Raw genomic sequence first — 24,406 nt, forward strand, 5'->3', positions numbered from 1 at the left:
AATACAAATAAAATCAAAATTGAATTGTGATGACACAGAAATAAGTGATCCCATTTAATAAAATGTGGCAATTGCTTTGATCAAGCATCAGCTTTCCATAGAGCAATACAGAAGACTTGAACTTGGGTTGTGAACAAATTAAGTAATTTAAGTGATTAATCGTCTGCCTTTTAATAAATTTGTTTGTATATTGAAAAATTGGTAATATAGGTCCCTTTTTGAGATATTTATTTGTAAGAGAACTTACAAAAAAAGCTATCTTTAATAATTTTCAAGTCCTATTACACTAACAAATTAGTATCAGAATAGGCTAAACAAACAAAATAAATCAGAACGATGCCCTTAGTAGCCCCCCCCAACCAATTACATTTTATTGGGGGACATCAATTAAGATTGACCAGAGAACAAATAATTTTAGCTTGTTAATCTACCAATGAAAAGGTTGCAGCTGTAGCTTGAACAAATAGTGCTTCATAATATGCTATTACAGAGGCAAAGTTGTTTTGTTTTTTTAAAAGTAGTAATTATACCTACAGTTATATATTTTACCTACAACTATTATCCATGAAAGGGGGAATAAATTCCAGCTGACATGAAGTTTTCATCCTGAAAGTTTTTTGAAGTTTCTAGTCCTCATCGTTACAAAGACAAGTTTGAAATGGTGTGGATGCTTTACGGTTAAGCCTTAGATACTACAAAGGGCTGAACCCTGTAATGGACAAGGTGGGACAAGGGAGTCTTTCACGAAAATGAACACACAGTATCAGTAAATAAAGAACTTTATTTTTAAACTGAAATTCATTTTAATGTTTCTTGTTTGCGGCTGCCACCTAGAAAAGAAAAGAGAAAAGGGTTGTCACAGAGATACACGCAAGCGAAGAAGAGCTTATATTTGGTCTATTATCAAGTTTCCTACAGTAAGAACAGCTTCCTGATACTCAAATCATGTATCCCTTCCCATTAAGAATGTGGCTTCATTTCAACATCTTTCATCTATGGCCTGACTGTTGCAACCATATATACTTTGTGTGTACCATGCTTTGGGTGAAATTTTGATGAACAACCACATCCACCCCCTCAAGGTGGCCAGTTTGGAGCTTTGCACAAGAACCACAGAAACCCCTTCTAGCAGCACACACTTTAATCTCTAGTAGCTCAGAAGAAAAGGCACATCAGTGCCATGTGGAATTATGATGCTACAATCTCACATCATCATCATCCACTGGCCCGCAACACTGTAAGTTTATCAAGGCAGCACAGAGGCAACAGACTATAAGGAGCTGAAATCTAGCTGTGCATTTTGGTTCAAATCACTCACAACTCAACAGAGAAATCCATGCCTCATTAGAACACACAGGCTTGCCCTCTAAGAATCATGTAAAGATGAATTCAAGTTTCCGGCCTCTGTTAAGGTAACCAGCAGCTGAACTTGGACCCATCAACCTGTTCTTTTTATGGACTGCTATATCTTTAGAACTGATAAGAAAAAATTCAGGATATTCAATTTGATTCATACTCCAGCTCAGTTAAAAATGAGAGGGATCTGTCAAGTGTATGCGATTTTTCACTTTGATACTTGTTTGGAGAAGCTCCACTTAATAAATTCCACGTATTTGTAAGAGCAACCATTTGTGAGGAATAATTCATCCGCAGTACATTGTAAATGTCAACTCAGAGCTGGTTAATGCGCCATCATTTCAGCACTTTATCTGATGGCACTGGGGCTGTTAAGAGTTTTATTGGGGACAGATCATCAAGTACAAGTTTTAAGAACAAACCCTAAGCGGTGGAAAGATACACAACTGTTTCTAATGAGATTTGGAAAGTGAGGGTGTTAAGGGTTTACTTTATGCCCTGGTAGTAGTTTTGTTGAAATGCTCTTTTAAGTTGCGGATTCTGCTTCATGTATTTCTCACATGCTTAGTTTTGCTTTCATTATAGAGCTTTTAAAATAAGAGTGTGTGCAATTTTTTAGGAAATGAGGATTCTTTAAGCGACTCAGAAAATGCATTACAGCTTGTTTCAAGCGTTCCCTTTCTTAACACTACATTATTATTATTATTATTTATTTATATCTCATCAGCCCCTTCTACACCAACAGAACAAGGACTGTTGTACTCCCATGTTGTAACTCCAGGACATCACTGCCAATACAGAATTGGAGTGAAGCAGGATCACATGAAAAAGAGACCCAAAAACAGTTCTTGTGGAAGAGGCCATACTGAAATAGGGGATTTCTGTGTAAAGCAACAGAAGATGTTTGTGGCACCTTAAAGGGCAATACATGTTTTGTGGCATACAATTTCATAGGCAAGAGGCTACTTCCTAAATCAGATGCAGCCTGCCTACATTGACTAGGTTAATTATCTGTGAATTAAAAAAAAATAAAAGGTGGGAGGGAGGAGAAAGAATACTATTTCCTAAAGATTTCCAGCCTGGTTTCCTAGAGGCAGTTCTTACTGCTACAGGCAAGAAGCTATTTACAAACCTGCTTTAAGCTGCCACAAAACTGTCAGTATCATTGCAACAAACTAATATGACTACACTTCTAGAATTATCATTATGTAAAGAGGTTACCTGTCCAGCAATCCTGTCCAGATCTCTCTGTCCCTGAGGAGTAAGCTTGCGACCTCTGAAAGAAACCCAGTGACCACGTCAGTGTTTCGTTTTTAAAAGTAAACCTGGCACTGTGGGCCACTCTGCAACATTACAATCACCCAGCAGATTAAGACTTTTTTTTAAAGGAGCCTGCACTTCTCCCCCAAACTGCCACCCCCCACAAAAAAAAACCATCCAATATATTAGGCTGAGGCTTTAGACTTTTTCCGTAGATACAACAAGGCTTATTTCAATGTAAGATTCCTCTCCAAACGTAACTACACAGGCATTGCAGCAAAAAATTGAAAGTAAGAATTTGGGGGAAGTTATTCTACCAAAGTAGTGCACACTTTAGTCAACAGTCTTATTGGATCTGGCCAAACGGCCAATTAATCCAGCATTCTGTTTCCAGTCTGATGCTTTCCAGCAGGGAATAAAAATAGCAGCATTCTCCTGCTATATAGCGCCCCAGCAACTGGTATTCAGTGGTATACTGCCTCTGAATTAGGAGGTTCCACATGATACGGAGTCTCCAAGATAGTGCCCACGAAGCCTTCTATTTGTCATATATAGATATAGATATAGATATGTGCTTGCTTGGCAATCAAAGCACGTTTCAAAGCCAAGTACAGGCCCACCAGCCACTATCTTCACTTTCCTAGCGTACCTCTGGGCCTAAAGGAATTTTCAGGAAAAGGTGGTGGCTAGAGGCCAGTACTTGACTTTGAAACATATGCCAACTTCCTCTTAAAGCTAAAAGAAAAAAAAGGGGGAGGGGATCTGCCAGCAGAACAGCTATTTTGTCACAGTTCCCAATCATTTCCTCAAAATTTCAGATGTGCTCACTGGTCCAAAAGTCTTGGGAGATCCTTACAATAGATGGAGTCCACTATGTCATCACATACATGTAAACAGATATGTTAATACAATCGTAGCAGGTTGCCATGATCTCTTATACGAGTAGTCACTTAGGCTATGCATGTTTTTCACATCTGTTAGTAACTCACCCATCCTGGTCCTTCTCGACCATTTTGAGCCCTTCCAAAGCCTGAAGCACCCTCCTGGCAACGCTCTTGGAGCCCCGGCTGAAGTGGCTGGGCATCACACCATTGCGCTGGCGGCCTCCATAGATCTTGGTCATGGAGCCTACTCCGGCACCACCACGGAGATACAGGTGGCGGGCTGTGGATGCTGCAAAAAGAAGACGAGATGATTTCCTGACACTTCCGATTTATGACACTTATGATTTCAACCAAAATATTTGCACGTTAAGTCCCCCTAAAGCAGATTTAGAGGCAAAATAAGTTTCCCAGGCGGATCATTTTCAAAATCCACAGGTTGCCTTGGGCATTACTTACAGGCCCTTTTACATACAGGAATGATCTACTCATGTGAGCAGCATACCATTCAAACTGGGAACTGACAATTTCAGCCAAGCGAAATGACAAAGCTAATCTGCCAGATCGTGAAGGTTGCTAGAGCCAAAGCCTCCGAGCTCCCGGCTTACACTAATCTGTTTGCATGGCTGAATAAATTGCTCCTGTTAATGAAGGGGCCCACAAAAAGTAGCTAAAAGCAACGTGTGAACTATTAATGACTATAGGAGCACCAACTGTTGTCAGCCAAAGACCACCTAGCTGAAAGAGCATTAGTGCAGCAGTTCCAGAGAAACAGGGCATCGCCTTGTAGACATTACTTGAAAACAATAACAGCATTAAAATCCTCTATTTATACCTAGAATGGGACTACAAGATATTGTAGAAGACAGCAGGAAGGACAGAGCGGTGTTTTTTTTTTATCACCATGGCTGCTTTTATACAGAACCACCTGCTTCCTCCTCTGGGGGCACCATTCATGCACAGACAAAACAAGAGACAGCCTGAGGCTATATGCCCGCAAGCCAAGAGCCAACCTCCCAACCCGACATTTCACTAAAACAGTTACAGCTGCGAAACAACAACAGGGAATATGGTGCTTAATAGACATAACCGCAGCAGTAGTACAAGGGAAAGGCACGTCGGACATCAGGGCTTCCCTGCAAAATACTCGCCGCAGCAGATGCATTTAAAAAGCCAGACAGAAAATTGGTTTGTGTTATTTATCGTGAACGCAAACAGATGGGCACGTTTGAGGATAAATTCTTATGCCATGTGAAAGAACAGCGCAAGGCCTCCACACAAAGCAACTCTAAAGCTCTCCAACTGCTTCAAGGATCTGTTTAAAGTCAAGAACAAAACTATTTTGGGCCTTGAGGGTGGGTTAGGCAGAGGGAAGAAAGCCAAGACAGATTGCTTGGCTGACTACCAATACTTGTTTGTATCTTCTTTCAAACCAAAGGCGAATCAAAAGCAAAGAACTTGGGCCTGTGACAATGTTACTATACCAATTCTCAAGAATGTCACTCAACACCCAACAGTGGCATGTTGGTAGGACCTTCAGCAATAGTCCCTGAAAGATTACGGCATTAGAAGCAAAAGAGCAAGCAAGCAAGCACCTTATTCTCCTACAGGGACATTTAAGCTCCTAATGGGACATTTGTGCATGGGGGCTCAAGACCTGTCCAGCATGCCATCTAAATGGATGCGACTCCAGCTGCCAATCAAATGTGAAAATTGTTGGCAGCTATAGGCTAAGAAAATGACGACATTATCTGCGATGTAATGATCAAGTGGAGAACCTGAGACTGGGCTAGAAAACGCACTACCACAAACAGGTAGTAAACCCCCTCATACCCTACATCTGGCACTGAAGAAGTTAGCATGTGGGGGAAGGAGAAAGAACCTTTAACACGGCCATCCTGTTACTGCATGTTGTGTCTCGTCCATCCACCCACCCTGAAGTGGGCCCCAGGCACAGCAAGGATGGTTATAGCAGCTGCAGGAGAAGGGACACCGCACTGCCCAAGGAAGACAGGTTCTCCCTATCAATAGAAATAGAAAAGGAACTTTTTGCTCCAATCCTATACTATTGGAACTGCCAGATGCAACAAGACTTTCCCAGTCCTCAGGGTTCGATCTAGAGACAGTAGCAATAGGGCTTGTTCCCAGCACAGTGTGTGGATTATTCCACAAGAAGCCATCACCTATGTAGAACTAAGGCTTTAAGGATTGATGTGGTGCAACATTTAGAAGCATAACATCGAAGTTCCTGGTTCAAATCCAAGCTAAATTATACATTTGGTGGGAGGGCCTTAAGGAAGCACCCCTCTCTCAGCTTCAGCAAACCCCCATCTGAAATGTGTGTGTGGGAGGGGGATGAACCAATGGCCAATTTTACAAGATCATTGTAACGTTTACTGAAACTAAGGTATGTTAACTATTTGTTCACATGCATTCCTTTTTGTACGTACCTCCCCTTTCCTCTCTCACTGTAAGGTTCTTGGGGAAAGGGAAGCATTTTAATTTGTTAATTTAATAACAACAATGTATGTGAAGTGTGTCAAGCACTTACATTTTGCACCTCATTCTCAGGACACTGTATGTAGGCAAACCAGGGCTTTAACACACTACACTTCTAAAACTGGTGCCCAACTAAATTTAACTGTGGCCTTTCTCATGCAACACAACATTGATATGGACAGTCACGGAGCCAGTGTGGTGTAGTGATTAGTGTTGGACTGGAACCTGGATTCTAATCCCTACTTGGTCCTGAAGCTCACTGGGTGATTTTGGCCCAGTCACTGACTCTCAGCCTATTCTACCTCAATGGGCTGTTTTGAGGATAAAATGGAGAGGATTATGTATGCCGCCTTGGGCTCCTTGGAGGAAAGGTGGAATATAAATTTAATAGAAAGTGGTCTTAAAATTAGAAATTGCGCCATGTTTGCATGCTGCTAGACACAATTGCTTACCAGCTCTGGTGTAGAACCAGTTCTCATCATAGGGAGCCAGTTCCTTGTGTTTGGCTAGTTTGACTGTGTCTACCCATTCAGGTACCTTCAGTTTACCTGACCTGCAAAAACAATTCAAACGTGAGTGATCACCATACAAATAAGCATCAATTATACCTTTACCCAAGGTGCTCCTTTTCCCACAGGCAATCCACACACATTTATGGTATCGCCACATCGGGAGAGAGGAGATTCTTCTTTTTCTCCTACCCACAATGAGGTTCAAGTTTAACCGGTAGGGCCTGGATGAACAGCTTCAGGCAAGAGATCCCACATACAGGAGTACTGGTAACTTACCCCAGTCACATAGCACATAGCCCAGTCCAAAAACAAACAAACACCTCACTCATTTTAATCAAACCGCTAAATTCTCCATGGTTACACATGGTTTTTAATTGTTTTATTGCTTTAAAAAAATTCTACCAGTTTTAATTTTGTTCACATTTAATGCATTTTTAGCTGTGTAAATTATTTGTTTATATTGTTCTGATTTTATCTGTATGCCACCCTGAGATCCCAGTGATAATAGGGTGGGGTACAAATGTTTTAATTAATAAATAATTTGATGCACACATGCATCAAAGCAGACACTATGCTAGAAGAGGCATTCCGTCCTGTTCGAGAGAAGAAATGCTTCTAAGGCAGCTCCAATGTCAGCCTTCCTCAAACTGGTACCCTCCAGATCTCCCATCATTCCTAACCAGTATGGGTGGGATCTAGGCTCAACTAATCCTGGGCAGCCCTGTGAAGGAAGGCTGGGGTCCACCCAACAACCCTGCAAGGTAGGTTCCCGGACCAAATATCTAGATTCCCAGGTAGCCCCCTCCCTAGCCCTGACCTTAGTAAGGAAGAGCTAGCCCTCTGGGAAATAGGGTTTTTGTGAACCGCCCAGAGAGCTTCGGCTATTGGGCGGTATAAAAATGTAATAAATAAATAAATAAAACCACACACACACACACACACTTAAGGACTGAAGCAGTTTATTTACAGACACTAAAACTAACATGTAAGGCCTCAGTCAAACACAAATTACACAGACAATAGGATATTAAAAGGGGGTAAGGGGCAGGAAAAGCATGGGGTAAGAATTTAAAAACAGACTTCACAACAGGCAATATCAAAAAGCAATCAAATAACACTCTAGCCCACCCAAAACCACGCCTTAAAGGCAAGCAGATTTCCCTGGAATGTCCAGACACTTAAATATAAGAAACCTATCTAAAACCAAGCATTTACCCAGCTCACCAGGGTTCTCCCACTCTACCCACGCGTAAATCCATGGAAGTTGCCTGGCCCCCTGGCTGCTCCCCTGGCTGCTCCCCTTTTTCCAGGCCTGCAGGCCTCATGACTCACTTTAGCCAATTCTATGCCCCACTTGGGTCATTGGCACCCCATCCCTCGCCAGGCTGTTTCCACAGCTGAAACAGATCAACATCCCAATTAGCACGACCTTGGATACTCAAACTAAACTGATAACCCACAGGTACAGCTTCAGAAGATAGCTTCAGAAGATGGAGAGTGCTGGGCACAGCCAATTACCCAGGCCATGAAATACATTCTAAGGAATGTTCCTCGAAACTCCCTCCTCCTGGCCCAGAGGCCAAAGCCACTGAGCAAAACTAACTATTATTATTATTATTATTTATTTATATAGCACCATCAATGTACATGGTGCTGTACAGAGTAAAACAGTAAATAGCAAGACTCTGCCGCATAGGCTTACAATCTAATAAAATCATAGTAAAACAATAAGGAGGGGAAGAGAATGCCAACAGGTACAGGGAAGGGTAAGCAGGCACAGGGTAGGGAAAAACTAACAGTAGAAAGTAACAGTAGAAGTCTGCACAACATCAAGTTTTGGGGCCGTTCTTCACAGAACTGCAGCCATTTTGGACTGTTCTTCATAAGCTGCACCCTGACTTACACAGATCCCAATGGGTACCCTTAGGACCCAATATTTAAATGATCAGTTAATTTAATTGATTATTAATTTATTCATCCCTCAAATCATTATTTTTTTTAAAAAAATAAATTGTTCTTCAGCCAAGACTCCCAGAGTGGTTAACAAAGATTAGACATTAAAAACCTGATCAACTGAAAGGACAGCCCTGATCAACTGGATAACTGACTTTTTTTTATTGGAAGGTTCATTTACTGATATCTTAGATGGCAGGCATCTTAATAGAAGCAGCCACCTTCTCTCATAAAAGAATACTTCTATCCTTTGGGGGAAGGGGCTGGGGGGCTGCATACAGACAACAGTGGGTGGAGGCCCTTTACCTCCTTCACTCTCTCCCCTTTATTCACCCATTCATTCTCTCTTAACATATATTCAAAGCACAGAAGCACCAGTCACAGCCCCCTCCACAAATCTGCCAACCTCCCTCTGCACAAATCTTAGAAGTAATTCCCACTGATATGACACCAAGCAGGCACAGCGTCAACCAACTGTATTTATATTCTTTTCATTCAAACATTCCCCCAAAAGCTTCAGGTGACTCACAACCAGGCAACTTACATTGTTTGAATTTTGCTCCTGATCAGCACTGGCTGAGATGTCCAACTATAGAGTCCCGTGAGCACGGCTACCAGTGTTTCTGCTAGCAGACATGCTAGGGTTTTCATTTGGGACAGTAAAATTGATCTTAATTGCCATTTCACTGTTCAGGCAACTTACTTTTTCAGGAAGGCTGCGAGGGCCCTCACAAATTCCTGCTGGTTCACGTCTTTCACAGTTACGCCAGGCATCTGCAGAAGGAATAAACGGCAAAAAAAGTATGTGATGCCAGTTTAGAAAGACTATTTGCTGCTGCACACCCTTGAGGAAGCTTAATCAGAGCTGAAGGAGACCAGGAGATCTCCCTGCTTCCCAGGAAGAACAAGTGTTGGCACATCCACTGGCCAAAGAGGGAGCAACTGCAGGGAGTTTGCTTCCTTCCTGCTAGAAATAAGGATCTGCTCCAACTGCCAGTGATCCCGGGTTTGCTGAGTTAATAAGAGGCACACACTGCCTTTGTCACTGTCCAGGAGATTGAGAGGCAGCATCCTTGCTTCCCATGAATATCATCATGGAACCTGGTCTCACTGAAAAGCCAGTCAAGGTACATCTGCTCCAACACTTGCTTTGCTCTTCTTTCTCCATATATCCTTTCCTTTTGTATCATATATATTAGATTGTGAGCTCGTAAGCAAGGAGATAAAAATGTTTCTGTGGTTTTAGAGTTAAGTAATAGCTAGGGTGACCATATGAAAAAGAGGGCAGGGTTCCTGTATCTTTAATAGTTGCATAGAAAAAGGAATTTCAGCAGGTGTCATTTGTATATATAGAGAACCTGGTGAAATTCGTTCTTCATCATCACAGTTAAAGGTGCAGGAGTTATACTAGAGTGACCAGATTTAAAAGAGGGCAGGGCACCTGCAGCTTTAACTGGTGTCATGAAGAGGAAATTTCACCAGGTTTCCCATATATACAAATGACACCTGCTGAAATTCCTTTTTCAATACAACTGTTAAAGATACAGGAGCCCTGTCCTCCTTTTCATATGGTCATCCTAGTAATAGCAATATGTAGCTGAGGTAAGGATATGTCTTACTCTGTAGAGCACCATATAAAACAACCATCACCATCAATAATTATTATATACACATTGTTTCTCTTTCATTTAAAGAGGAAGGTAAGGATCTCTAATACCAAGTGTGTAGTTGTTTGTATTTGGGTTTAAAAACCAGGATTTTTCCATTCTTAGTTCTACAATTAGAACTACAAAGCCATATTTATAATCGTAATTTAATGGATGGGTTTTCAAAGACTTTTACAAAATATTTTAAAACCCAGATCTTTAAGAACAGTTCCTGTTTAACGCTTCACCGCTCCCAATCATTGCAGAGTTTATTATTTATTTTTACTAATTACCATTATCAGCTCTTTATTGGATATTAACTCATACTGGAAGGAAATCAGCGTATTAGTGAGACATATGTAGGATTACACTTAGGAGGAAGCCCCATAGGGCACAGTGGAAGTGACTTGTCAGTAAATATACACAGGATGGGGCAGTAAATTGCTATTAGCCGCCCTGAGCTCTCAAGAGTAGAGCAAGATAAATAACGACAAAAGCAAATGTAGTTTCCTCGTGGTTAAGTCAGAGCATAAGACACCTTTATACTTGATGTATAGTAACTCCAAAATCCACAGGCAGGTAATACCTTCTTTCGGGCAAATCAAGCAACCATGAAAAGGTATTTGTTTTGATTTTTATTATTATTATTTTTCCTGGCGTCCAACCGAATATCCAGCGCAGGGCAGGCCTAGCAGCCACCTAACCTCCCCACCTCAACAGACCTATTACCGGCTCCCCTTCACCCACCCTGGGAACGGCGCTCCCACCCGCATGGCCGCGGCCTGCTCGAGAGACGGGGCGGCGCAACGCGCAAGCGAGGCCGGACCATACCGCGCAGAAGGGATGGGGGAGAGGAAGCCGCCCCTGCCGGCGTTATCCGGGGCCGCTAAGAACCCCACGTCGGGGATCTAGGCCTAGCCGCGCTTTCCCCCACCGCTCACCGTGCTGCTGCCTCTGTGCTCCCGGGCAGGAAAAAGAGGACGCGCGGGGTTCCCCAACCGCTTCTCACAGGGCTCCAAGCACCGCGAGGCGTGCTCGGCCAATAGTAAGCCGCGAGACCTGACGGCCGTCCAATCCCTGCCGCGCAGGGAGGAGGGCGCCGCGCTGACTTCTCACCAAGCGTCGAAAGCAGCTTGCGGAGGCGGAAGTTGTAGATGCTTTTTGCCCACTGAAGGGCGGAAGTTGAGCTCATTCCTTTCCCCCCTTTTCCTTTTTTGAGGGCGCGTTACCACGGATGGCCACTAGGGGCGTGGGACATTGATGGCCGCTTTTCATTTCAACTGATCGATAGAGTGCAAGGCGATTTTAAAAGGCTCTTTTCCTGGGAGTAGCCTTTTTTTGCTCGTTTAAATCAGCCTTCCACAATCTGGTGCCCTTCAAAATATGTTCAATTACAGCTCCCATCATCCCCAATGTCATCCAACGCATTACAGCACCAATGTCATCCAACGCATTTGGTTGGGGAAAAGGTGATTTAGAGTGCAATCTATGCATGTTTAGCCAGAAAAAAAGTCTTGCAACTCCCAGCATCCCCCAGCCACCATGAGGAAAAGGTGATTTACGTGCAATCATATGCATGTTTAGAAGGGGGGGTTTCCTACAACTCCCAGCATTCCCCAACCAGCCCACCTTATGTAGTATCCCTCAGGCATAGGGCATCCACATATCACACCTTACCTCTTTAGAAACGTGTAACAGATCACTCTTAACTCTATGTTCGTTGACCCTTCTAAAGAATTTTAAAAGTTTGGTAAGTTAGGGCATTCCTTCGCTGAAGGTACGGTAATTTTTCTTCAAGTTAGGCTTGGTGTTTGTTTTATGTATATTTAATAAATCTGGATTTAACTGAGCTTTTCACCAGCTCCCCACCCCCCGCCCCAAATCAGGTAGGTTAATGGGCCTGCAATTCTTTTAGCTCCTCTCAGAACTCTTTTAAAACATAGGTATTGTATTGACTGCCTTTCAGTCCTTTGGAAAGGAGACTGATTTTATCAAGAAATTGCATGCAATTTCATATTTGTGCTCCTTTAGGACCCCCAACTATATGGAGTCCAAGGCAGGATCTACACTAGTGCTTTATAACGGTTCATAACAGTTTTGACAACTGTTCTGGCCCAGGACACACTGAATTTCAAACGGTTTTCAAAGTGTTATATCCTGCTTGGTGTAGATCTAGTGCGACCAATCGGAAGGCATTGGGTTCTTCCAGACATTTTTTTATTGGTGCCATCACCCTGCCTTATTCACTGTATTTTATGGGGGGAACCGGACAACAACTTCTTTCACTCGTAACCTGTGTTTCCCCTCTGCTTCTGTCCTTTTCCTTATCACAGAAAATCAATTAAGGAGAGAAAGAATAACTGCACTTTCTGAATGGTTGTGCTAGCAGCTGCATTGTGCAGCAATTCCGTCTTCAACTGTTGATTTATGCCTGTTATATCGCTCTAAAAGGCACATAGCTGGTAAAAAGGTAATAGGAAGAGCCATATTACACGCCAAGAACCCTGGATTTCAATTATTTGACCGCTGAAGATTGTAGCGTTAGCAGAACCAAAGATCAATAACAGAAAACCACCTTTCTCTGACACTCCTTCCCAATTTTTCTTGTGGGTCCTTTCTTTCTTGACTATTTTACTTCTCAAAGATAAAAGTCAAGTTGATTGTGTTGAGTTTTAAACAGAATCAATTTCATTAGCTTTATTTAAGTTCTAAAAATACCGAGGGCCAAGCCTTAGCCTTTGTTTAAATAATGGGTTTATCGACATTCGCTGATGTCCATTATGTGCTTTAATGCCACAATATTCAATAGCTCTGTGCAGTTCAACTCTCTCATTTTCAATAATTGCTTTGTGGGCGGAAGCGATTTTCCTATTGCCGTCTTAAGTGGGCCTCTATCTATTGCACTTAGCTGAAGACACTCAAAGGTAGACAAAGTACACAGAGAGAAATACATGAAGGAAGGATGGCTGGATGCAAAGGAGAACTGGGATCCTGAGCCTTTAATTGTTCACATCATTTAGAAGAGGAAGTTTCACCAAGCGCAGGTGTTTAAAACCTTTGTATGATAAGGTGCACCTGACAAAATTATCTCTTCCACAAAATAAATGGTGTCTTGTCTTCCTTGGCTGATTCAGAGCCAACGGCAGGGGTCGGCATTGTTGGGCACCGGCTGAGGCCCACACCCTGGCAGTGGACTCAGTACTTTGCTCCTTCTCCCCCTTGCTGTTCCTGCGGGTTTACCTTGTATCTCTAAGAGCAAGTAGAAGGAGGAACAGGTTCCACTTGTTTTGTCCTTTCCTCCTGGGCAGTGGTGTGGCTTGGACCCAGAGGGAGAGGGCAAGTGAATAGGGAGAGATGGCAAGTAGTAAGGAAGTGAGCCTACTTAGGCTGGGTAATTAACCGGGGGCAACTTGCCAAGGACCCCCCAAATGGAGTCAACACTGGGTTTATTTACTGCATTTAAATTCTGCCTTTGCTTTAAAGGCCTCCACAGCAGGATGGGGAAAAGGTAGAACTGGTAGATCTTGGGGTGATGTGCAGTAGATCAGCAAGGACTTCTGACTCCTTAATATTTCTCAAAGCATGGAAGAGGCCCTGGAGGGTTACAACATAATGTAAAAGTCCCACAAACTTCCGTGAGTCACCAATCTCAATTGCAGGATAAGAGCCCCGTGTGGAGAAGCCCCCAGTCTCGGAGATTTGCAGTCTGAATGAATGAGCCTGTGGTAGGTGTTGTAAATATCCAATTACACCTAGCAACGCATTTTGGAATAGAGAAGCAATGGCTGACCTCCATTTCTGAAAACACAAATGCCGGCACTAACTCTGATCTGCCTCTTGCTTTTGGCAACACACACAGGTTCCTGAGGTGGCACAGAGCAGAAGTGCAGAGAAACATGACAGTCCTTATGTTAAACAAGGCCAGAGATTAATTTTAAGTAGTGCACTAGGTTAAAAAAGAGACAATTGAGGCCAAATTGTGGGGATTGACTAGCATTTGGAGGGGAACCTCAGTGCAAGGTCCCTTTTCAGATGATTGAAAATGTTCTTCCTCTGGTTGATACAGTCTGAATGGCTAATTGCAGTATTTTTCAAAGCCTAATAAACCCAAAGATAGCTGTGCTGGTTCATAGGAAGAGTAAGGCCACAATCCTATTCATGTTTAGACAGATAAAAGTCCTACAACTCCTAGCATTCGAGTGATACTTTCCCAGTTCAAGCCTGGGGATGGACTTTGTGTCTGGAGCAACAGCAGGCCTTGAGTCTTGGCCAGCGCAGGACACGATAGAGGAATACAGACCGCAGGGCCAATGCAAAGTCCTTCTTCCTCAGGGCATAAACCAGTGGGTTGGCCAAGGAGTTCAGGTGGGAGAGCAACACTGCCAGGCGGTCCAATGATTCGTACCGCTGGCACCTGGGGCACAGGAGCTGAACGCAGTAGATGACATGCAGCGGCCCCCAGCAAACGCAGAAGACGCCGACCAAGAGGAAGAGGGTGCGGGCCATCTGGATTTCCCTTCTCTTGGCAGGCCAAAGAGCCTGGGACCGGAAATGGCCACGGACTACCCGGAAGAGGTCAGCGTAGATGCCCAGCATGGCTGCCAGTGGCAGCAGGGTGCAGGTAAAGAAGACAAAGTAGACCAGATACTCGGGGCTGAAAATGGAGGTGAAGGAACAGGGGACCAGGTGTCCTTCATGGATTTCATTGTAGCTGAAATTCCGTCGCTTTGAATAGACCTTAGAGAGGAATCTTCCATAAGGGATGTCTCTGGCTATGACGACGAAGGCGGCTCTCTCAGAGGGGAAGCTGAAAGCCAACGTCTTGTTGTTTGTCTCTGCGTACTGCTGAAAGCGGTTCCAGCCCATCATTGGTGAGAGGCCTATCAGCAGTGATAGCAACCAGCAGAAGGCCACAAGGATCATCACCCAGACCTTCTTCACATGCATGGCGTAGCTGTCCAAGGAAAGAACCTTGTAAGTGTCATGTGAGTTAGGAGCATTAATCACTTTGCCTTTGTTGAACCTACAACATCAAGCCAGTCAAGTACACGGCCTTCTGTTCTCCCCTCTTGCTTATCCAGCCAAGGTCTTTGGGTGGACAGGAAACCTGAGAAAGATTTACCTATGTGATGCTTCGGGGTCCAAATAAACACACACACAAGCGCCCCACTGAACAATTAGATGATGTACATTAAAATCCCTGCTGATGTAGCCACTTCCATGATCTGCTCCGAGGACTTTCATAACAGCAGGTCATTGGGAAATTTTATTTATTGGCTACATTTGCTTCTGAATCTGTCAGATAGGGTCAAAAACTGCTCATAGTGAACCAGTTGTGTGAATTTTGTCCCAAGTACAGGACAAAAGGACATCAGAAGAGCCCTGCTGGATCAGACCAAGGGTCCATCTAGTTCAAAGCTCTGTTCACACAGTGGCCAACCAGCTGTTGACCAGGGACCAATAAGCAGGTCACAGTGCAACAGCATCTTCCCACCCATGTTCCCCAGCAACTGGTGCCTATAGGCTTACTGCCTTGGATACTGGAGGTAGCACATAGCCATCAGGACTAGTAGCCATTGATAGCCTTCTCCTCGGTGGAAGAAAGCTCCTTTCTAGCAGGCTCCCATGGGCCACTCTCCATCTCAGTCCACAACTCCAGAGTGAAGGGGAAAAACAATCTGTTGCGTTGTTCTGCTCTCTGAGTTTAAAGCAGATACATGCACTGAGACCCAGCTAGCGAGCAACATGACAGACAGGAGATCAGCTTGAATTTGTTGGTTGGGTAGTTACACCTTTCCCCCCCAATCTGAATTGTATTCATGCCTGGGAAAGGCAGGTGTATTATTTACAAGAATGGGAAAATAAGGATTGAGACAGACAATCTTTTTAAGGGAGGATTGATAGCTGCTTGAGAGAGGGATTATTTCCTATTAAGTGCAGACATCTTTTTCTTTTTTCCGCTGTAGGAAAAGAAATTATATTGACCTTGTTCAGTCGACAGCATTTTGAGCTAAACATTATATTGCTTAGAGTGTCATGTGAATCGTTCTTAACCACGGTTTAAACATGCTAACAATTTGTTGCAAAAGGATAAGCTGCCTAACCATGGTTTACTGTGTCGTCTGAACATGCCCATTAAAAAACAGTTTACCAGAGGCGAAAGTAAGATGAGTACCCACCTGCCCTTTCCAGGCATGGGTACAATTTGGGTTGTGGGCGGGGGAAGCAGCAATCCCTCTTCCAACCTGATTTCACTTCTCTGACAAAAATCTGTCGGTTTCCAGCGTAAGGATACCGGGAGGGGCCGTAGCTCAGTGGCAGAACACCTGCTTTGCATGCAGAAGGTTTCAGATCCAATCCCTGGTATCTCCAGGTAGGGCAGGAAAACTTCCTGCCTGAAATCCGGGAGAGCTGCTGCCAGTCAGTGTTGGCAATATTAGTCTAGACGGACCTATGATCTGATTCAGTCTAAGGCAGCTTATGTTCCCACGTGAAGCCTCCATGGGAAGGCTGTACATATAGTCCCTCTGTTTTGAATGCATTAGCGGTTCAAATGGTGCACTGGCATTTGCAGAACCCTTAAAAAAAATTGGCCATGGGCCTAGATCGTGGCTCTCCCAAACACAAACTTCACACCCCCAAATTCCGGGAAAAAGAGCTTTTGACTTGCCTGTTGGGCAGTTTGATCTTCAGGTGGGCGTTGATGGCAATGACCAGGAGGAGGAGGATGGAGAACTGGGTGGTGACCAGTGGGAAGCAAGTGAGGAAGAGACACGCGTAGAAGCACAGGGTATATTCCATGCTGAGCACCACGGAGAAGGGGATGGCCAAGGCTCCCACCCCGAGGTCGGCCACTGCCAGGCACACGATCAGGTAGTTGGTGATGCCCCTCAGCTCCTTGTGCAGGTAGACCGTGGCGCATACCAGCAGGTTGATGGCAATAATGGCCATGGCCAGGACGCCTTCAAGAACAGCAAAACCGAAGTAGACACCCATGAGGGTGGTTGTTATGGTAGATCACCTTCCTCCGGACAACAGAGTCAGTCTCTTATCCCTGCAGGAGAAGATCCTCTTCAAACAGGTCTGTTCCCACCAGGGACCGAATGCGTGGAAGTTACTTCTCTTACATCGCAATGAAGCATCCAGGGTCCAGGTTCAGACCTCTCCATGCATTACATGTCTTTCACCCAGTGCCAGCTCCCGCTCTGCCCTGCCATTGTGAAAAGGATAAACCAAACCCATCTCTGTTTGCTGAGCATTCAGCCGGCAAAGAGATCAGACCTGCCTCAGGTACAAGGTAGCTCTTGACGTGGGCTGATGCATTAACGCTCATGGATTAGAGGCATATCCCTAGGGCAAGGCAATCAATGCCGAAGCTTGAATGAATCTGCATGGTAACACAATCCTGACGTCAAATATAAAACTTGCAAATGGAAATTCTCACACGGATGCTCAAAGTTCGATTGTCCCCAATCCCAAAGTGTTCAGCATCAACATTACACATGTGAAGAGTCAGATGTGCAGATTGTATTTTTAACATTTAGCTCGCTTGCACGTGTATAAATGTATATCAGCCTTCCCTAACTTGGCACCCTCCAGGTGTGTTGGACTACAACTCCCATCATCCCCAGCCAGCATGACCAATGGGGTGTGATGTGAGTTGCAATCCAACACACCTGGAGGGCACCAGGCTGGGGAAAGCTGATGTTTATGAACATTTTGATAACCGCTTATACAATTACCCAGTAGCCAGGACCAGAAGGAGACAGCTATAGGCATTGGACCATTCCTAACCATAGTTTAAACATGCTCACTAACATTTTGCTGCAGAAGTGGCCTAACCATGGCTTAGTGTGTCTGAACAAGCCTGTTAAAAACCAGTTTACCCAGAGGTGAAAGTAAGATGGGTCAGACCATTGATCCATGTAGCCCAGTACTGTCTACTCTGATTGGCAGCAGTTCCCCAGTGTTTCAGGCAGGATTTTTTCCTGCCCTACCTGGAGATGCCAGGGATCGAAACTGGGACCTTCTGCTTGCAAAGCATGAAGTATAAAGTGTTGGTTATCACCTTTAAAGCCCTACATGGTTTGGGTCCAGGCTACCTGCGGGATCGCCTTCTCCCGTACAATCCGCCCCACACACTCAGGTCCTCTGGGAAGAATCTACTTCAGTCAGTCAAAGTTAGGTTGATGGGTATTACCCAGAGGACCTTCTCTTCTGCTGCTCCCAGACTGTGGAATGGTCTGCCGGAGGAGACCCGTCAACTTAACAGTTTATTAGCATTCAAGAAAGCTATAAAGACTGATCTCTCCCCGCAGGCCTATCCAGTGGAATTTTAGGATGTTTTTAGAATGTTTGTAGGATGTTTTAACAATGTATATTATGTTTTAATTCAGTTTTATAAATTTCATATTTACTGTTGTTCCCTGCCTCGATCAAAATGGAGAGGCAGGTAAGAAATATATTATTATTATTATTATTATTATTATTATTATTATTATTATTATTAAAGCAGATGCTCTATTACTGAGCCACGGCCTCAGAGAAGGAAGCTGGGGCAACACTAGGAAACAGTGTAACGCACCGCCCTGTTCCCTGGGAACGCCTCCTTTCCCCCATTTCTGAGCTCCATTTTGTGAGTGCAGAAAAGTAGCCGGTGCAGTTCTCTCCACCCCAGCTATAAGGGGGACAAGGCAGAGAGCTGGGTTTCTTGGCTCCCAACTCGGAGATCTGTCTGCACACTTGGAGCCAAGAATCTGAACAATCCTGTCTCCCCAGATGCTGTCTAGGGCACATAGGATTGCTCCCTAAGAAAGAAAAGGCAGAGTATTTGCACAATGCCTTCTGATTGTTAATGCTAGGACCTCTCCTTCTGGAAGCTGCCTTGGTGTTGTGCTGGGTAACTTGATAAAAATATCGACCCAGAGCACAGCAGCTGTGAAAAAGGCAAATTCCATATTGGAGATTGTTGGGAAAGGAATAGAAAATGAAGCTGCTAATATCAAAATGACGTGATGCAATCTATGGTGTTGCTGGCCACTATAAGGACAGGAGTGCCTGTTGCCCGGCGCGCTACGTCCAATAAAGCACACAGGGGTGGAGGATCTAACTTAATTTTATTTCCTGAGCTGCAGCCAGGCGACAGGCCGCAAATCAAGCACACCTTTCAATACGTTTCACACACATATATTAGTCTTTGGTTTCAAAAAGTGAGTTAGTATTTCCATTGGTCAGTTTTGCTAGCTTTTATCAATGGGTCAACATTCTATTGGTCAGTGTCGCTAGTGAGCTAAGGAGTATACATTTCATTGGTCATGGCTTACACACATGGGCTTTGAACTTTTACTCTTTCTTCATTGAGGAATTTGCATCTGGCATGTAGCAAGCATAGGCAAAGGAAGGGGGGAGGGGCACTTCTGCAAGTTAAAGGTAAGACATTCCCTTTTCAGGCATCAGTGTTATTACACTGGTAAGATTGTCCATAGCTTTGGTCACTGCACCTCAAAAAATATATTGTGGAGCTGGAAAAGGTGCAGGAAAGGACAACCAAAATGATCCAGGATCTGGAGCAACTCCTCTGTGGGGAAAAGTCACAACATCTGTTGTGCAAACGCACTGCCCCGTATTTTACGGTGTGTGTGTGTGTCTGTGATCCAGATGTTTTCAATTTTAGCAGTCCCATGCTTTTCTACTGCTGCTTCCACCTGTTTTCTTATCAGCAAAAAACTCATTGAGGACGAAAACACAGAATACTTGCAAAATGCAATTTGATTGTTAGCGCGAGGTCCCCTCCATCCGGAAGCAACCCAAATGCTTGGTTTCTGTGTTGTCCTTCTGCAGAGCATGGGATGTGATTCGGGTTAAACACTTATGTTAGTATTGCAAATGTCTTGGGGAAAGAATGGGATTGAGTGCCAGTTTCCCCTTTCATGAACATTATATGTCTCTGATGATAACCCCCCAAATCAGATAAATATCTAAATTGGAACCGCATAAATTCTGACCATTTTCCTAATTATTTTCCTAATTATTTCAGGGGGAAATGCAGCACATTGGAGAAAATATATACACCAGTAAGTGAGATAAGCTTGTCAATATGCACAGTTCTGCACAGATTGCTAACTGCCCTCCCTGGAAACCAGAGACCCATTAGAATCAACAAGATAATCCCACTGCCAAAACTGGCAGGTTTGAGGAAGTTAAAAATAAATAAATAGCAACCTTGTCTCTCACTAATTCCCCAGTTCTTAATTTTGTAGTATTTAATGTTGTGAGCTTTTCTTGCACACATTAAAAATCAAGGGAACAGTCCACTGGGGACTTTGCAAGTCACATTACAATAAATAAGTGTTTTTCCATTTCAGTGCTAACTTGCAACATGCAAGGGGTTCTCAGTGAACTGGGCCTATTTTTTTCCAGTTTTCCTGGCCCTATAGAATTGGAATCACAGGGATTTAAAAAAAGGGGGGGGGCTTTCTTTCCCAAGAGATGTAAGTAAGCACTGTCATAGAGCTGTTAGCTGTGCAAAGACCACTCTAGCGACCACTAGTGATAGATAGGTAGCATGACAAGCATTATAGCAATTAGAGGCATTTTACAAGTATCTGTATTTTAAAAATTTATAATTGAAAATGCCTCTTGTAAAATGCCTCTAATTGTAAATATTATGATACAAAGGACTTCTTTGTTTTTTAGATAAAGCCCTGAGGAAGAACGCAACCGCGTTCGAAACGCGTAGGCACCTGGCACTTTAATAAAACTTTTACTAATATTATTGTTGACGGTTACTTGGTTCCACCCTTGCCTTTGGCTATTTTTTACTCCTCTCCATAAGAGGAGCAGGGCCTCATCCCATAAGAACTGGCACTTTCAATTGGACCCCAAAACAGACTGGCAGCCAGGGGAATTGCTCTTGGCTTGGTTTTTGGATTTAATAAGCCTCGGCCACCCTGATGGATTATCTAGAGAGAGGCAGAGGGTGTGTGACCCTGTAAATTCTGCTCAAATGTCTCACTGGCTTTTGATACCATCAACCACTGTGTCCTTTGGGACTAGCTCTGTGGGTTGATCACTGGTAGAGACACTGTGTAATGGTGGTTCTGGTCCTTTCGGCAGGGTCAGTTTCAGAGAGTAATCCTAGGTGGCTATTCCTGGGCTCCTTGGCAATTGAGCTATGGTGTTCTGCAGGGTATGACCTTGTTCTCAATGTTGTTTGACATCTATATCAGGGGTGCAGAACCTCTTTCAGCACAAGGACTGAATTCTATTTTGGAGAAGCTCTTAGGGTAGTGGGTGGGGCTGAAGCCAAACGGGGCAGGGGCAAAAAATTATCCCGCTTTCAAAAAGTTAGGAGATAAGCCGAAATAAAAAGTAATGTAGTGTGTAATGCTGACATAGCACTATAATATAGCCACTAGATGGAGCTGTTTCAATCAACATATAGAGCATTACTGAGAAAGGAAGTTTTCCAAATCACTTTTTCACCATCTAAAGGAGCCCATCATAAACCTGGAAAGACTGTGGAAGAAGAAAGGCTGGTAAGAATGTAAGATTTTTGCTTAATGTAGAGAAGCTCTGAGTTCGAGATGCTTGGAGCTGGCTAACTGTGGCTACTCCGCACTGAGGGAGATTGATTCTGAACATGCTCATAGCTGTGCTGTTTATTAGTGCATATCTTTTAAGGTTAATCTCTTGCTCTAAGGAAATAATACTGAATCCGCTTAAGTAATCTTAGCCTGCACTTGACCCAAAAGGAAGAAGAGGGGAGAAAGAGACACCTCATTCTCCAATGCAATAGGTTCAGATGGTAACTGTTTTAGATGCCCCTAAACCAGGAATGGGAAATTTGTACCTCTCCAGATATTTTGGCCTACAACCATCATCCATCACAGGCTAGGGCCGATGGGAGTCGTAGGCCGCAAGTTACCCACCCCTGCAGGTAACAGCAATCATTGATAAAACAGCAGAGAAATATCAGTTTACATCCATGTGCGGTCAAGTACCATCTGGTCTGTGTCCACGAGAGGGCAGTGCAGGACAGCTATTTTCCTGCCTATTCTATTTCTAGTTTTCGCCACTCTAGATTCGAGAACCTCGTTCCAGCAGTCAGAAAAATATATAAATTATAACAATAAACATTTTGTTAGCTTTACATATAAAATACTTCTCCCAAATTATTTATAATTTGGATTTCTGTACGTGTTGGGGAGGGGTATGTAAATTGGAGGAAGGAAAAAGTGAGGAACAGCTGTCTGGCGTAACTTGATTCTGAGTCGTGTAGCTACATAAACCTTAGGGGTTTAAATCCAATCCTATCAGCTAAATTAGCATGAGTCCAGTCGGGCCTGGAAAATGGCAAATGAGAAGTAACTTGGAAAGTAGGGGAAAAATAAAAACCAGGCATACCTGGGATAATACAAGAATTAGGGTGACCATATGAAAAGGAGGACAGGGCTCCTGTATCTTTAACACTTGTGCAGAAAAGGGAATTTCAGCAGGTGTCATTTGTATGCATGCAGCACCTGGTGAAATTCCCTCTTCCTCACAACAGTTAAAGCTGCAGGGCTCCTGCAGCTTTAACTGTTGTGAGGAAGAGGGAATTGCACCAAGTGCTGCATGCATACAATTGACATCTGCTGAAATTCCCTTTGGAATACAACTGTTAAAGATACAGGAGCCCTGTCCCCCTTTCCATATGGTCACCCTACGAGAATAGGAGATGTGCTGGTTTTGTGCTTAGAATTCAGACATAAAAGGAAGAAACAGGTAATATAGTGAGATAAATCGTAGTTACTTGAAACATGGGGGAAATAACAAAGGTAAGAGGGAAGTATGAACAGACTGGAATAAGCAACTTTAACACAGGCATGGTGACCAATAAAGACTCTGAATAACTACGTTTGGGTTTCAGGGCAAAAGGAATGGAAGATATTTTGCACTATGCCTCTAACATCTGGAGGATCCAGGGAAGTAGTTGGAGAATTAGTTCTTCAGAGTTTTAACTTTGGTTTTTATATGTGAGCATGTGATGCTGTTATCTTTTAAGAAAAACCTGTGGGATTTACTTTCAAGGTGACTGTTCTATCCAAAGAATGGGTGGAAAACCACAAGCCACAAATTCCCTTGCAGGGAGCTGTTTGTAGGATTCGCCTAAGCAGGGTATACATTTCAGCAAATCAAGCCACTGAGACGTTTTAAATGGCAAGTAAATAAATTTGTTTATTTTCAAATAAATTTGAAATACCGATGTACTGCTTTGCAGCTCCCCTAAGGGCCCCCAAAGCGATTTGCATCAATAAAAACACAACTCTAATTCAATAAAAATTGAGAAAGTAAAACCGTTATAAAAACAACAGCCAGAAGAGTTTTTAAAATTCCATTAAAATCCTATTGAAATAAAAACGTATCGAGTGCACGGCTAAAAACCCTCGACGGATTTCTACTTTTACCTTCCCCAGGATGTGGAGTCCAGTTCAGGTTAAGCACTTACACTTCATATTACAATGCGCCTTGGGGAATGGGTAGCAATGAGTTGCACCCTTTCCCCTCCATGAACAAATTCAATCTTCCCCTGAGTGCTTTGGGTGCCTATCTAAATTGGAACCCCATCCAGTCTGGCCATTTTCCTAATGATTGGGGGTTGGGGTGGGGGTGAATACAACACATCAGGGGAAAGAAATGCACCAATAAGTGTGGCAAGTTTATTTGGAGCCTGCCAATATTCACAGGCCTGTACAGATTGCTAACTGCCCTCCCTGGAAACAGGAGACTCATTAGACTCAACAAAATAATCCCACTGCCAAATTGGCAGATATGAGAAAGGAGGAGGAGAAGAAGAAAAGCAGCAACTTAATTCCCCTTTTCCCACTTCTTAATTTTTTTTAAAAAAAAGTATATCAGTATTTTATATTATTTAACATTGTGAGCTTTTCTTGCGCACAGAGAAAATCCTGGGAATACTCTGCTGAGGATTTTACAAACTATACAGAATAAAAGGCTGAAGGAGCTGGGTATGTTTAGCTTGGAGAAGAGAAAGAGTTGATATAATGGCCATCTTCCAACATCTGATGGGCTGCATACAGATGATGGAACAACCTGAACCAACGTGACATTAAATGGGGATTTCAAGTAAACATTAGAAAAAATGTCCTGATGGCCATTGGTGTCATTAGGAAGTTTTAGAAATGACTCAGTGTTAGTGGTCTTACATCTGCCTTCCTGAGCCACTGTTTTGTACCTGACTCCAGTGGCTAGGCCTTGGGGCTCTAGTGAAAAACAAAGTAGATCCCACAAGCATAAA

The 24,406-nt window shown here is 43.5% G+C and overlaps 2 protein-coding genes across 2 annotated transcripts; both read right to left on the bottom strand.

Moving 5' to 3' along the window:
• Nucleotides 1-761: 761 nt before the first annotated feature.
• Nucleotides 762-11,071, bottom strand: RPS19 (ribosomal protein S19). Its single transcript, XM_063140214.1, has 6 exons — nt 11,049-11,071; nt 9,165-9,235; nt 6,449-6,549; nt 3,606-3,789; nt 2,578-2,632; nt 762-830 (listed from the first exon to the last, which is right to left on the bottom strand). Exons 2-6 carry the CDS (start codon nt 9,233-9,235, stop codon nt 804-806), a joined length of 438 nt encoding a protein of 145 aa, XP_062996284.1. The 5' UTR covers nt 11,049-11,071; the 3' UTR covers nt 762-803.
• Nucleotides 11,072-14,322: 3,251 nt separating this feature from the next.
• Nucleotides 14,323-17,103, bottom strand: LOC134407796 (adenosine receptor A2b-like). Its single transcript, XM_063139742.1, has 2 exons — nt 16,778-17,103; nt 14,323-15,061 (listed from the first exon to the last, which is right to left on the bottom strand). Exons 1-2 carry the CDS (start codon nt 17,101-17,103, stop codon nt 14,323-14,325), a joined length of 1,065 nt encoding a protein of 354 aa, XP_062995812.1.
• Nucleotides 17,104-24,406: the final 7,303 nt, after the last annotated feature.

The sequence above is a fragment of the Elgaria multicarinata genome, chromosome 13 (assembly GCF_023053635.1).
Source record: "Elgaria multicarinata webbii isolate HBS135686 ecotype San Diego chromosome 13, rElgMul1.1.pri, whole genome shotgun sequence".
NCBI classification, from domain to species: domain Eukaryota; kingdom Metazoa; phylum Chordata; class Lepidosauria; order Squamata; family Anguidae; genus Elgaria; species Elgaria multicarinata.